This window comes from Marmota monax, unplaced genomic scaffold, assembly GCF_021218885.2.
Source record: "Marmota monax isolate L192 unplaced genomic scaffold, Marmota_monax_Labrador192_F-V1.1 WCK01_AAM20220418_F8-fsc00100, whole genome shotgun sequence".
Classification (NCBI taxonomy): Eukaryota; Metazoa; Chordata; class Mammalia; order Rodentia; family Sciuridae; genus Marmota; species Marmota monax.
Window position 1 is genome coordinate 6,067,728 of NW_026693872.1, and position 11,593 is coordinate 6,079,320.

General features: G+C 45.3%; 1 protein-coding gene across 1 annotated transcript; it reads right to left on the reverse strand.

Annotated features, from left to right (window-relative positions):
• Positions 1–473: 473 nt before the first annotated feature.
• Psmd2 (proteasome 26S subunit ubiquitin receptor, non-ATPase 2) lies at positions 474–9,668 on the reverse strand. Its single transcript, XM_046462520.2, has 21 exons — positions 9,481–9,668; positions 8,979–9,035; positions 8,496–8,660; positions 7,357–7,478; positions 6,861–7,085; positions 6,404–6,562; positions 6,107–6,251; positions 5,869–5,929; positions 5,478–5,624; positions 5,200–5,306; positions 4,905–5,032; positions 4,490–4,577; positions 3,195–3,357; positions 2,995–3,096; positions 2,692–2,837; positions 2,344–2,427; positions 1,894–2,062; positions 1,715–1,809; positions 1,437–1,563; positions 910–1,028; positions 474–763 (listed from the first exon to the last, which is right to left on the reverse strand). The coding sequence occupies exons 1-21, from the start codon at positions 9,613–9,615 to the stop codon at positions 581–583; spliced, it is 2,727 nt and encodes a 908-aa protein (XP_046318476.1). The 5' UTR covers positions 9,616–9,668; the 3' UTR covers positions 474–580.
• Positions 9,669–11,593: the final 1,925 nt, after the last annotated feature.

Genomic DNA, 11,593 nt, shown 5'->3' on the forward strand with positions numbered 1-11,593 from the left:
AGGTAGGTGGCACACGCCTGTAATCCCAGCAACTTGGAAGGCCAAGACAAAAGGATCACAAGTTCAAGGCCAACCTCAGCAATTTAGCAGGGCCCAAAGCAACTTCCCCGTGAAACTCAGTTTCAAAATAAAAAACAGTAAGGGCTGGGGATACGGCTCAGTGATAAACCACCAAGGATTATATCTCCAATATAAAAAAAAAAAAAAAAAAAAAGTTAATGTAAAAAACTTTTACATGTGTAATTCCTATAAAGAAGACTCATTATATTTATCAGCTTTTCAAGGGTTCTAAAAAAATAAAAACAGAAGATGATCAAGAAGGTGTGGGGAAAAAGAGGAGCTTAGTTCCTTTGATTCAGGACAGCCTCCCTACTACTCTAGGCTCAGGGTTGCTCCAAACAATGCTCTCTCATATCAATTTCACACTCTAGTCTAACCCTGGGCCATGATACCCCAGAAAATAGACAGAGACCTTGGGGATAAAGGTCTTTATTGAACAAATTATCTCACTCAGTAACAAAAGAATAGGAGGTAACAATTCCCCCAACGGTCTGGAGCAGTGTCCACCCCTGGTGGCCACTTAGAGGTCATAGTTGGGGTTCTTCCGAAGGATAACAAAACCTTCCAGAATGGGGGTAACAGGAAGAAACTCCTCAGTGGCCAATTCTGCCCGTTCCCCATGTGCCAACAACACTGGGGTTGTGTGTGTCTGGAACCCTGTGATGGTCTTAGGCTTGCCAGCCTGGCCCACCACATCCACTGCCTGTGGGATGAGAAAACTAAAATGAAGGGATTGCCAATGGGAGAGAAGCAACACCCCAATCCCCACACCAGTTTCAGAGAAGCAAGATTATATGTACATTCTCCAAGTCCTAGAGTACAAACTGAGCCCTCCCCTCAACCCCTCACCTGGCCCACACGAACAGACACCGGCAATGGCCGCAGCTCCTCATCGAAGGTAACCAGCATTCGGGGCTGCATTGCAGCCACCAGCCCATACAATACATAGTGTGATTTGCCTAGAATGACTGAGGGAAGCACACAGGAAAAACTGTTATAGACAACAAAGTAAACCTGACCTGAACCTTGGTATCCCACTCCAGCCTTGACTCTTTAAGCCATCTTCAGCTGAACCCACACTGTCCTCATATACCTTACTACTAACCCAAGATGCCCTTCCTCCCTTTATCCACAGCCTCAGACTTGAGAATCACTTTTCCTAGTCATTTAGCAACAGACCCTGGGCTAATCAAACCTTTTTAGGCCAGATCAAAAATATGGGAGAAAAGGTTTTATGAGAGCCATTACAGGCCCAAAGAACCTAGAATACTACAGAGTTAACTTAGGGTCTTGATCCTAAATTGCCAAGGTGGCCCTGGAAGAGGTAGAAACAGAGTGTCACATGCCACAATATGATATTTCTGACAGGAACTCACTGTTTCGAACATCCAGGAAAGAGACAAGCACAGTGAGCAGACCAGCCACTGCCACTTGACTCATAAGCTGCCGATCACTGTGATAAGGGCAAAGGGTAAGCGTGCCCTTCCCTAAATGTGTCAGGCCCTACAGAAAAAAAGAAAAAGCAGTAGAGGAGACATCACCTAACCTGGTCAAGTTGCTCACATCTTCCCTCCCAGCCCATACTCCACCACAGATACTTCCCTTGGCACACTTCAAGGAGAACAGTTCTATTTTTTTTTGTTTTGTTTTTTACCTGTGCCAAGCGCACCATGAAGAGATTGTTGGGGTCCTTAGCATGATATTGGGCTAACTGGCGCAGCATCGCAGCCAGCCGGGCATTATTGGTACCTGGAAATGTTAACAATGATAGAGTCTAAAGAATATCGAATCCTCTCCCAATCTGCTTACCATCATTTTCTGCCTTGTACTCACCACTGCCCACCATGCCCATAGCAAAGATGGAATTGTAGGAAACTTCTGGATCAGCATCATGAGAGAATTTGCTTAGAGTATCTAGAATGTTGAGTCGTGGATTCGAAACAGAGATTAGGGCCAGTGCTAAAGGTACAGCTCGCCGGAGTGTAGGCTCCCCATATCTCAGCTGGTGTTAAAGAAAACAATGACAGAAATGAGGGAAAATCAATTATAGGAATGGGCTGATGAGTAAAAAGAAGACTTCACTTCTGTAGAAAGGGCACCACAAAAAGATCATTTCTCTACCTAGAAAATCCCTCAAGAGTCTCCTGTAGTCATCATAATTAGTAATATTCTAGGGGTGGAGGTATAGCTGAGTAGTAGAGCAACTGCCCTGATTGCACAAGACCCTGGGGGTTCAATCCCAGCACCACAAAAAAAAAAAAAATCTTCTCTGTCTTTACTCACCAAATGGCCAAAGGTTCGTAGTGCCATCTCTGCACCAATCTCCTCTCCCATAGCAATAAGGGCAATACCCAGAACAGCTACTCCCTGTAATTGAAGAAACAGCAGAATCCACTAAGCTCCAGGAAAGAAAGAAAAAATAATAATAATCCTTGACTTCCTTGACTCAAAAAGACCCATCTGAGAAGAAAAGTCAAAACACCCTTGCCCCTCATGGACAGAACCCAGTCTCTTGCTATTTCAAAACATGGTAATACCCAAACACACTCTAAAACAAAGCCAAAGCTGTTCTCCTACAAGCTCATCTTTTCTCAAAGCCTCCCTCTGAGAGTCCCCAGCTGCCCTCCTAACCTGATGTGCTCCCATATCAGCAGGGGCTTCCTTCTTGTCCTTGTCTTTCTTTTCCTTCTTGTCTTTGTCTTCCTCTTTTTCCTTGGAGTCAAAGTGTTCACTACAAATGTGAAGCAGCTGCTGCACCTTCAGCACATTCCCAGAGCCTGTGGTAGGGTGAGAAGAGAGAAATGAGAAGGCATCAAGGAAAAACTTACTTTGTAAATGGGAGAAGCCTAACAAAACTAAAGCATATCAAAATGAACAACAAAGGAGAAACAATGTGGGGGAGGGATCATAAGACAGAGTATCAAAGACACTGACCTGCATAGGCACATACATCTACCAGTGTGTTGGCAAAACTGCGGAATGGTTCTGACACAACCTCCAAAGCAGCAAGGATCGCCTCAATGGCCTCACCCTTCCCTACAGGAAAAATCAAGGGGTCAGAGAACACTTGCTTCCATCCAGCTTAGTCTGACATATTTACTGTCAGCCCTCTGACTAAACAGATGTCCCCTCACCCAGGTGATTGAGGCCCAGGCCAAGAGGAAGCCAACGGGCATAAGTATCCTTGAGCTCAGTTTCCGACTTCTCCATGATGGTCTGAAGAATAGTGGAAGTGACATCTCCATTGCAGGATCCCACTGCTATCATTCCACAAGCTAAAGCTGTCACTCCTGCCACCTAGAAATAAGAAAGCCAATATTACACATAGTAAGCTTTTAAAATACTTATCTGTCTTGATTCAAGATATCTGACTCCCACAGTCCATTGTAAGACATCCTCCCTAACCAGACCAAATAATAACTGGTGTCTGATACGTCCAAAAAACAAGAGCTGCGACTCTTCACTGAGTACTTACTACATGCTTGCCGCTGTACCAACTGCTTTGCAGTTTTTTGGGGTTTTTTTTTTTGACATTTAATCCTCACAATGACTCCATAAACAGGTCGTTATTCCCTCTTTCACTGATGAAAAAAATGAGGTCTAAAGAGATTGACTTATGAGTCCACGATCATACTGCTTCTAAGCAGAGATGGCACAATTTGAACTCATGTCTTTTTAACTCTAAAACCTCTACTTTTAGCCATCATACTGTATTTACACATCACTAAAACAACTGTACTGATAAGAAAATTTAAGGTTGGCCAATGACTAAAACACTGAAGAGAATCACTGCTTCAGTTAAGATCTGGAAGGTCCCTCAAAGGCCCATGTATTAAAGGCTTGGTCCCCAAGGTGGCGCTATTGGCAAGTGGTAGAAACTAATAGGCAGGATCTAATGGAAGGTCTTTAGGTCACTGAAGAGTGCTGTGAAAGGGACTGTGGGACCCTGGGCTCTTCCTTTCCCTCTGTCTGTGCCCCATGACTTGTGGTGAGGTGAACAATTCTGTTCAGCTACATGCTCCTACCATGATATGCTACTTCACCAAAAGCAATGGGTCTGCTCAATCACGGACTGCAACTCCAAAACTATGAGCCAAGTTTTTCCATTTATAAATTGACTATCTCAGATATCTTGTTATAACAGAAAACTGACTGATACAATCATCACCCTAAACTGCATTAAGCTACTCCATCCTCCAGCCTTAAGGATCCCCAAGGGCTAGAACTCAATACCAAAATGTTAACTCTTTAGCTTCAGCTGGGCTTGAAATCCCAATTCTAAGGGATTTCACTGAGGTTGACCACCCCCACAACATGTGCAAGCTCATATATGAACACACACACATATACCTCTTTTTCAGTAGTTATCAGAGAGAGTAATCAGAGTACCCTTCCTAGCTACTATAAAAGACCAACAGCCTCTACTCACCTCCATGCTGGACTTGGAATCTCCCATCACAGGAAGCAGCAATGTTAGAACATCTTCACGATTTGAGCCAGCATAGGCCAAGCCTAGCCTGCAAAGCCAGGGAGAGGCAGTCCCCAACATGTACCCAAGGACAAGACAATAAAGAACCAGAGAGGACTGGTCATTCGTTCACCATGTCAACAAACATCCACACTGGGCTAGGGATGTAGCTCAGTGGAAGAGTGCCAACTTAGTGTGAGGCCCTGGGTTAGATCCCCATCCCCAGAACCACCACCAGCACCTCCCTCAACAAAAGCAAAACAAAACCACCAAGAGCCAAATATTCAGTGACATGGTGGCAATCCTTGGCAATACAAAGGTGAAATGGGCCCAGTTCCTGTCCCAGTTGAACGCTACCAGAAGTGAGAATTCTCACCCAAAGATGGAACCAAGTCTCATGGTGTTACTGTTGTGGAGAACATAGTCTGAAAGCAATGCCAGGGCAGGGTCACACTCATTCCGGACCCCTGAGTTCACAATTCCACAGGCCAGGAGAGCTCCTGACTGCAAAGCACAAACAGATTCTTTACTCAGCTACTCTATCTTCCTCACCAAAAAACACGCAACGTAGGCCTCAGTGTAGCACCTGATTTAACTGGGAATAAAAAACTGGAAGACACTAGAACATAATAAGGAGAAGTCCCCAGTGAGCAGGCTATGCCCAGACCAACCTTAATGTAATCCTCAGATGAGTACAGGTACTTGTCAATCTGGGTGAGGCCACCATCCACATCCCACAGCAGAATCATACCAAGGGATGCAGCTGCACTCAACATTCCTGTACCAAGGAAGAATCAAGCAGCCTTAAAAGGATCCTGCCTTTAGGAAACTATTATAAAGGGCTCCCCAAGGAACTATACTGTGAATCCCTTATCAAGTAACATGACTCTAGCAGGACAAAAAGAGTGACCAAAACAACACACATATAAAAGTAGTAACAGAATTATACCATGGTCTTTGTTCTTGTAAAGCCATTTATTGCCATCATCAGTCAGCAGTTTGTCCTGGCCAAAAGCTGCATTCACAAAGCCATTTACAAAAGAAGAGGCCAGGTTCATGCGGGCAGAGTCCACCTGAGAGCCACTGCCCCCAAACCCTGCACAGGAAAGAAAGGAAAGGTTTAGAGTAGGGGGAAAAAAAAAAAAAGGACATAGCATAGCAACCTGTCTTTGGTTCTAAGCTGGCCCCTTAGGATCTTCTAACTATGCCCTAGACAGCAACCTAGAAAAAAGATTCATGGAAGTCCAAGCCCTTGATAAGCAGATTAGCCAAACCATCACTCCCAATACTAGGGGAACCATTAACAATCTTCTAATCCCCACACAGAGAGAGCTACTCACTGTTATTCTCTAGGTGGGTTTTATAGATGTCATCAGGCACCTTGGGCTCCATGATGTCCAGCTGAAGATAAAGAAGCTAAAGAGTCACAACTGCTTCCCCCAGTTGTCCTCTTTGTTATCCCACTGAATGGCAACTCAAACCAGAGAAAGCCAAGTCAGAGGGATAGTCAGGGAGATCAAATGGCAGAGACAGAATTACAACCAAAAAGCCTGAATGAGAAAGGGCAAAGAGTCTCACCTCCCGAGCTAAGGCCAAGAAGTTGCTGTTGAGCTGTACATTGGACATGATCTCTGTCAGGTCTTCATACTCCTCTACATCTTCACTCAGTTCCAGGAATACCCCATGTCGTCCTAACATGAATGCCATTTGCTTCTGTACCACCCTGTGGTAGACAGCCATCATTACTGCTCACTATCATTCCTTAAGGGTACAGGAAAGCCCCTTATCCTTAACCAGAACTACAAGTCCCAGCTCCTTGTGAAACGTCCCTTGCATAAGCTTATGTCTTCCTGTGCCAATTTCTTTTCTACATACACATCCTTGCAGGAGGTAAAGATGTCTTCTACCAACTCCATGTCATTGAGCATCAGTGCCAATCTGAGGGCTTCAGGGAAACGGCTAAACTTTCGGAACACACCCAAGGCACAACGCAGTAGGGCAGAGTTCTCGGGCTCTGGCACATAATTCACGCAACTACAAAGTTTAAAAATAATAAAATTCAGAAAGTCTCAGACATTCATTTATCCCATTTATTTCACTTACCCCAAAATAAAGACCAAATGCCTACTATACACCAAGCACTATGCTAGATGCTGGAGACTACTGAAGAGACACCAAATCTCTGTTCTCAAGAAATTCATGAACATTATCAAACTAACTACAGCCTAATGCGACCCTTGAGGTATATGGTTTAGGAAAAAAAACGGGCACAACCAAGAAAGAAATGCTAGGAAGGGCACACTTGCCACCCATCTCTACCATGCTCTCTTACCTGGTGAGATAGAGGCAGACCTTTGCATATGCATTCTCATCGATGTCCTTCTCCAGCATATCCACCTGCTCAATTTCCATGAGCAGGTCACAGGCCTCATGCTCTGCATTGTGGGCCATGTTGTACGGAACAATCTCCTTCACCAGGGTAAGCAGTGGTTCCCGCTGTACTTTCTCTGCATCATCCAGCTCCTGCCACTCCTTAGCCACTTCTCCTGCCAAATGCCTATGTATAAGGCATAGAACATTAAGGGAGCACAGTTTTAAGGAAAACAGTTCCCTGTGGGTCAAGGAATTTAGTGCCCAGGAAATTCAATGTGCACATAGTCTAAAATACATATCTTAAAGCAGAACTTTGAATTATGCCTGAGTCCCATTCAGATTCCCAAGAGGTCTTGTTGTTGTTGTTTTGCGGTGCTGAGAATTGAACCTAGGCCTTGTACATGCAAGGCAAGCACTCTACCAACTAAGCTATTTCCCCAGCTCCAGGGTCTTACCTGACATACTCATGACCCCATGATGCCAGTTCCTCCTGGGAGCCCACCAGCCGATACTTGAGGCATTCACGCTCCCCACTCATGGTCATGGCCAAAACAGAGATGATGTCAGCAGCAAAACGCTATAAAGAAACCAGAAATTTGAAGTCAAATTCAACAGTCAAAGGTAAGGGCAGTGTAATATTATGGAATCAAGATTACTGCTACTGTCCTCAAAATTAACCATTAACTACATCCTAGTTTCTGTACTAAAAATTTTCACCTTATCTAAGCTAACCCTCATAACCTAAGGCTGGTGTTGCTATCTCCCTCTTAAACCAACAGAGCTGAAGGGTAATAAGCGAGAGAGAAAAAGCAAAGAAAAAAACTCTAAATTTTATGTATTATATTTTAAAGATATGGGATTTAGCTGGGCATGGTGGTGCACATCTGTAATCTGGATTTCAGGTTTGAGGTCAGTCTCAGCAACTTAGTGAGACCCTGTCTCAAAATAAAAAATAAAAAGGGGTCGGGATGTAGCTCAGAGAGAGTGTTCCTACTGCACTGCAAAGAGACAGGGAGGGCAGAGGTAGGCATCTTGTTATATTGCCCAGGTTGGCCCTGAATTCTTAGACTCAACAGATTCTCCTGCCTCAGCCTCCTAAGAAACTGGGACTATAGGCATGCTACCACACTCAGTTTAAATTTTACTTTAATTGTAGGAATAAGCTATTAAAAGGTTTTATGCAAAAACTCACAATCTAGAAAAACAAAATCACTATAGCTACTATATGAAAGATTACATAAGTGGTCACAGGCAAAAGCAAAAAGGTCAGTCAGGATGCTGACTGAAGAAGGTGAGAAATGAATATTTCTAGATTAGGGTATACCAAGAGACAGAACTGAGGGTATATTTTAGAGAAAAATGCATGCACATGGGACAAAAAAAAACAAAACAGTTAAATGTAAATTAGAAATAGATTATGCTAAAAAAATCCCAAGGTCCAACATAAATGACAGATACATTTTCTGAGGAGTTGATCCTCCTTTTAGTTCTTTTGCAAGGTATTTTCACTGCAATGGACTTCAACTCAATTAGGTCTTATGTCTGCCAGGTTTCCAATGAACTAGCCTTCCACCAGCTTCTGAAATAGTTTTACCTTATTCTCCCCAGGGGCCATATTCTCATAGATTTCCTTCAGTTTGCCATAGTGTGGACGCAGAAATTTAAGAGGCTTGGGCACTGAAGTCATGGAAGTTGTAGAAGAACGAATCTGCCTTCTCAGTTCCTCTAGGGCTGGCCGATACAGGGATGTGTCCTTCTCCTGATCAAGGAGATGTAAGGACTGAGACAAAAGGAGTCACGACTCTTCCAAGTCAACAAAGAGACATTTCACCAAAATTTCCCCCAAGGAGTAACTATGTTTTATTTATCTGTGATTCCCCAACACCCCACCAGGCACAAAATCAAAATGACCCAGTTAAAATATTCTTTGTAATTCTCCTCCTTCACATCATTATCATTACACTGACCCTAAAATACAGTTCATTTCACACAGGAGTTGTTGCCTCAAAGTGGAATAAAACAAACAAGTTGGGGAAAATGCAGGTATTTACCCGCTCACGTTAACATCATGACTCACCCCCAGTCGTTCCACGAGCATCTCCAGCTCATCCTGAAGTTGTTTGTCCTCCTCAGACTGGAGAGTTGAGGGAAGAAGCTCATCAAGAGAAGGAATCTCAATCACATCCTCCTCCCATCCACCTTGGGACAGGTGCAGAGTGCGCCTGCCTCCTTAGGAGGGGCCAGATGGGCAAGGAAGGGGAATGAGAATGGGGAGCCCTGTTGGGAAGGCAGTTTCTGAGCCAGGTTCTGCTTGAATGCCGTTCTAGGAAAAGCGAATGACAATGACCCGTCCGAGCCCACCTCATGAAACGTTGGTGAGGATTGGTGGGGTCGGCGTAAGTGACAGCGCGGAATGGAGAATGGGGAACAGAGAGGCAAGGTGCTGGGAACCCGGGGGGTCGCCCCATCCGCCCTCTCCTGGGCAATGGTGGGGTCGTTGGAAGTCGGGCCCGAGGCCTGCGGGGCCGCCGTGACTCAGCCCACGGCCTCCTCTGCCGGCTCCCGGTGCCGCGCCTCACCAGCTCCTGCTCTTTGTCTTTGTCCCCGGCATCCCGCCGCTCCTTGCCGCTTGACTTTTCGTCGGCGCTGCCGGGGGCCGTCGCAGGGGGCTGCTGGGGCTGCACCGGCGCCTTATCTTTACCACCTTCCTCCATCTCCACCGCCACTACCTGCCCGCTGCGCGCGCACCGTCTTACACTGCCCCTTTTCCCAGACGGCCTCGCGCGCTTCGTCCCCGGCGCTCCTCCTCCTTCAGACCGGAAACGTCCGAGCGAGTCCCGGAGCGCGTCCCCCTCTGTCACGGCCTGGAAGCCCGGCCCTCGGTCCCCGCCCTCGGAGGCCGGAAGGGAACTACCATTCCCAGCCTCCTCCGCGCCACAGGCACCGCCCCCGAGCCTTGTGGGCTTTGGGTGAGCTCCGAGTGGTAGGAGGGGAGGAGGCTTCGAGCCGAGACGTTTTCCTTGACCGTGGATTTCCTAACTGTGAATATAGCCCACAGAGACACCCCATGGGATGGTGCGACAAACACACAAGTCTCTTGAGATCCAGGACGCTTTACTGTAGTCTGTGTGATCTAACCCCTCACCATTGAGAAATAGTTAATTAACTTCAACATCCCCCTACCACCACCCTCGTGAGATGTGCTATTACCCGAAATCTTTGGTGGAGCCAAAGGGAATCGATAAATTAAGTCCTATGCTCCAGTGCGAAGTTCTGGAGCTAAAAGCAGAATAAGACCAAACTCTACCCTCAGCCTGTCTTTTGGTCTTCCTTGCCCTGTTAGAAGGGGTTGTGACTGATGTATTTCATGTCAGGGCTTTTTGTTTGTTTCTTCTCCCCCCCCCCCACCCCCATGCTGAGGATTTGAACCTGAGTCTTTTAGTTTGCCAAGCCCTTAACTCTTTCAGGCAAACACCTCCTTGGGCATGGGGTGTGTGTGTGTGTGTGTGTGTGTGTGTGTAGAAGATGAGAGAGAAGGAGGTAACACTCACCATTTGCCCTGAAGTCTTATTTTAGGGGTTCAGACACAGAAAAGAATTCATAAAGTGTTTGTTAAAAAAAAAAAAATCTAGCCATGTGTGGTGTCTCAAGCCTGTAATCCCAGAGATTCTGGAGTCTGAAGTAGGAGGATGGCAAGTTCAAGGCCAGCCTTGGAAATTTAGCAATGCCCTAAGCAACTTAGCAAGATTCTAAGCAACCTAGCAAGGCCTTGAGCAACTTAGGGAGACCCTGTATTAAAATAAAAAATAAAAAGGGCTGGAGATGTGGCTCAATGATTAAGCACTCCTGGGTTGACCTAGTACCACCACCACCAGATGTAGATATAAAATTCTGAAGCCCACCAGGCCTGGTGGAGTTTTCCTGTAATCCCAGTGATTCAGGAGGCTGAGTCAGTAGGATCACAAGTTAAAGGCCAACCTCAATAACTTAGTGAAGCCCTAAGTAAACTTAGTGAGACCCTGTCTCAAAATAAAGAATGAGAAGGGCTGGAGATGTAACCCAGTGGTAAAGTGCTTCTGGGTTCAATCCCCAGTACTCCTACCCGCCCCCAACACACCAAATTTTTTTGAAGCTCATTTTAAATATGTCACTCTTTTCCTCTCAGTGCTTGGATTCTAGAGCTAACCTTTTTTATTTCCATTTCCATTGCCAGTGACTCCCAAGCCTGGTCTGTGGACAGAAGTTGAAACGCCCATAGTGTTCCTATTCTTTCTCTGCCTTCCAGATGTCCATACATTTTCATGCTTTCTTCAGACATCTGAAGAGGGATTTCTTCTAAATTTTTTTTTCCCCCATGACTTTCTTCTATCAGCCCTTGGAATTTTGTTGTGTGTACCAATCACAACCCAACCAGAACGCTGCAGGAGATGATGTGGATGTTGTAGCATCAAGCACAGCCTGTTAATCAGCTGGTTATTCCTGGTAAAGAGATGTGAAGAGTTGAGCTTTTTCAACATTTTGTAGGTTTAAAATGTTTTAAAATAAAAATTGGGAGGATAGGAGAATGCAAACTTATAGACAAGACAAAATTGGTGTTTAAAACTGAATTCTGCAATTTACCAGCTGTAAGACTTGGGGAAGCTACCTAACCTCTCAGCATGGTTTCTGCCTGTGTAAAATGTGAGTATTAAA

Coding starts and splice junctions, on each gene's coding strand:
- Psmd2 (XM_046462520.2), bottom strand. CDS start 9,615: ATGGAGGAAGGTGGTAAAGATAAGGCGCCGGTGCAGCCCCAGCAGCCC. Junction 8,661..8,978: donor TGCTCGTGGAACGACTGGGG/GTGAGTCATGAT, acceptor CTCCTTGATCAG/GAGAAGGACACATCCCTGTA. Junction 764..909: donor TGTCTGTTCGTGTGGGCCAG/GTGAGGGGTTGA, acceptor CTCATCCCACAG/GCAGTGGATGTGGTGGGCCA.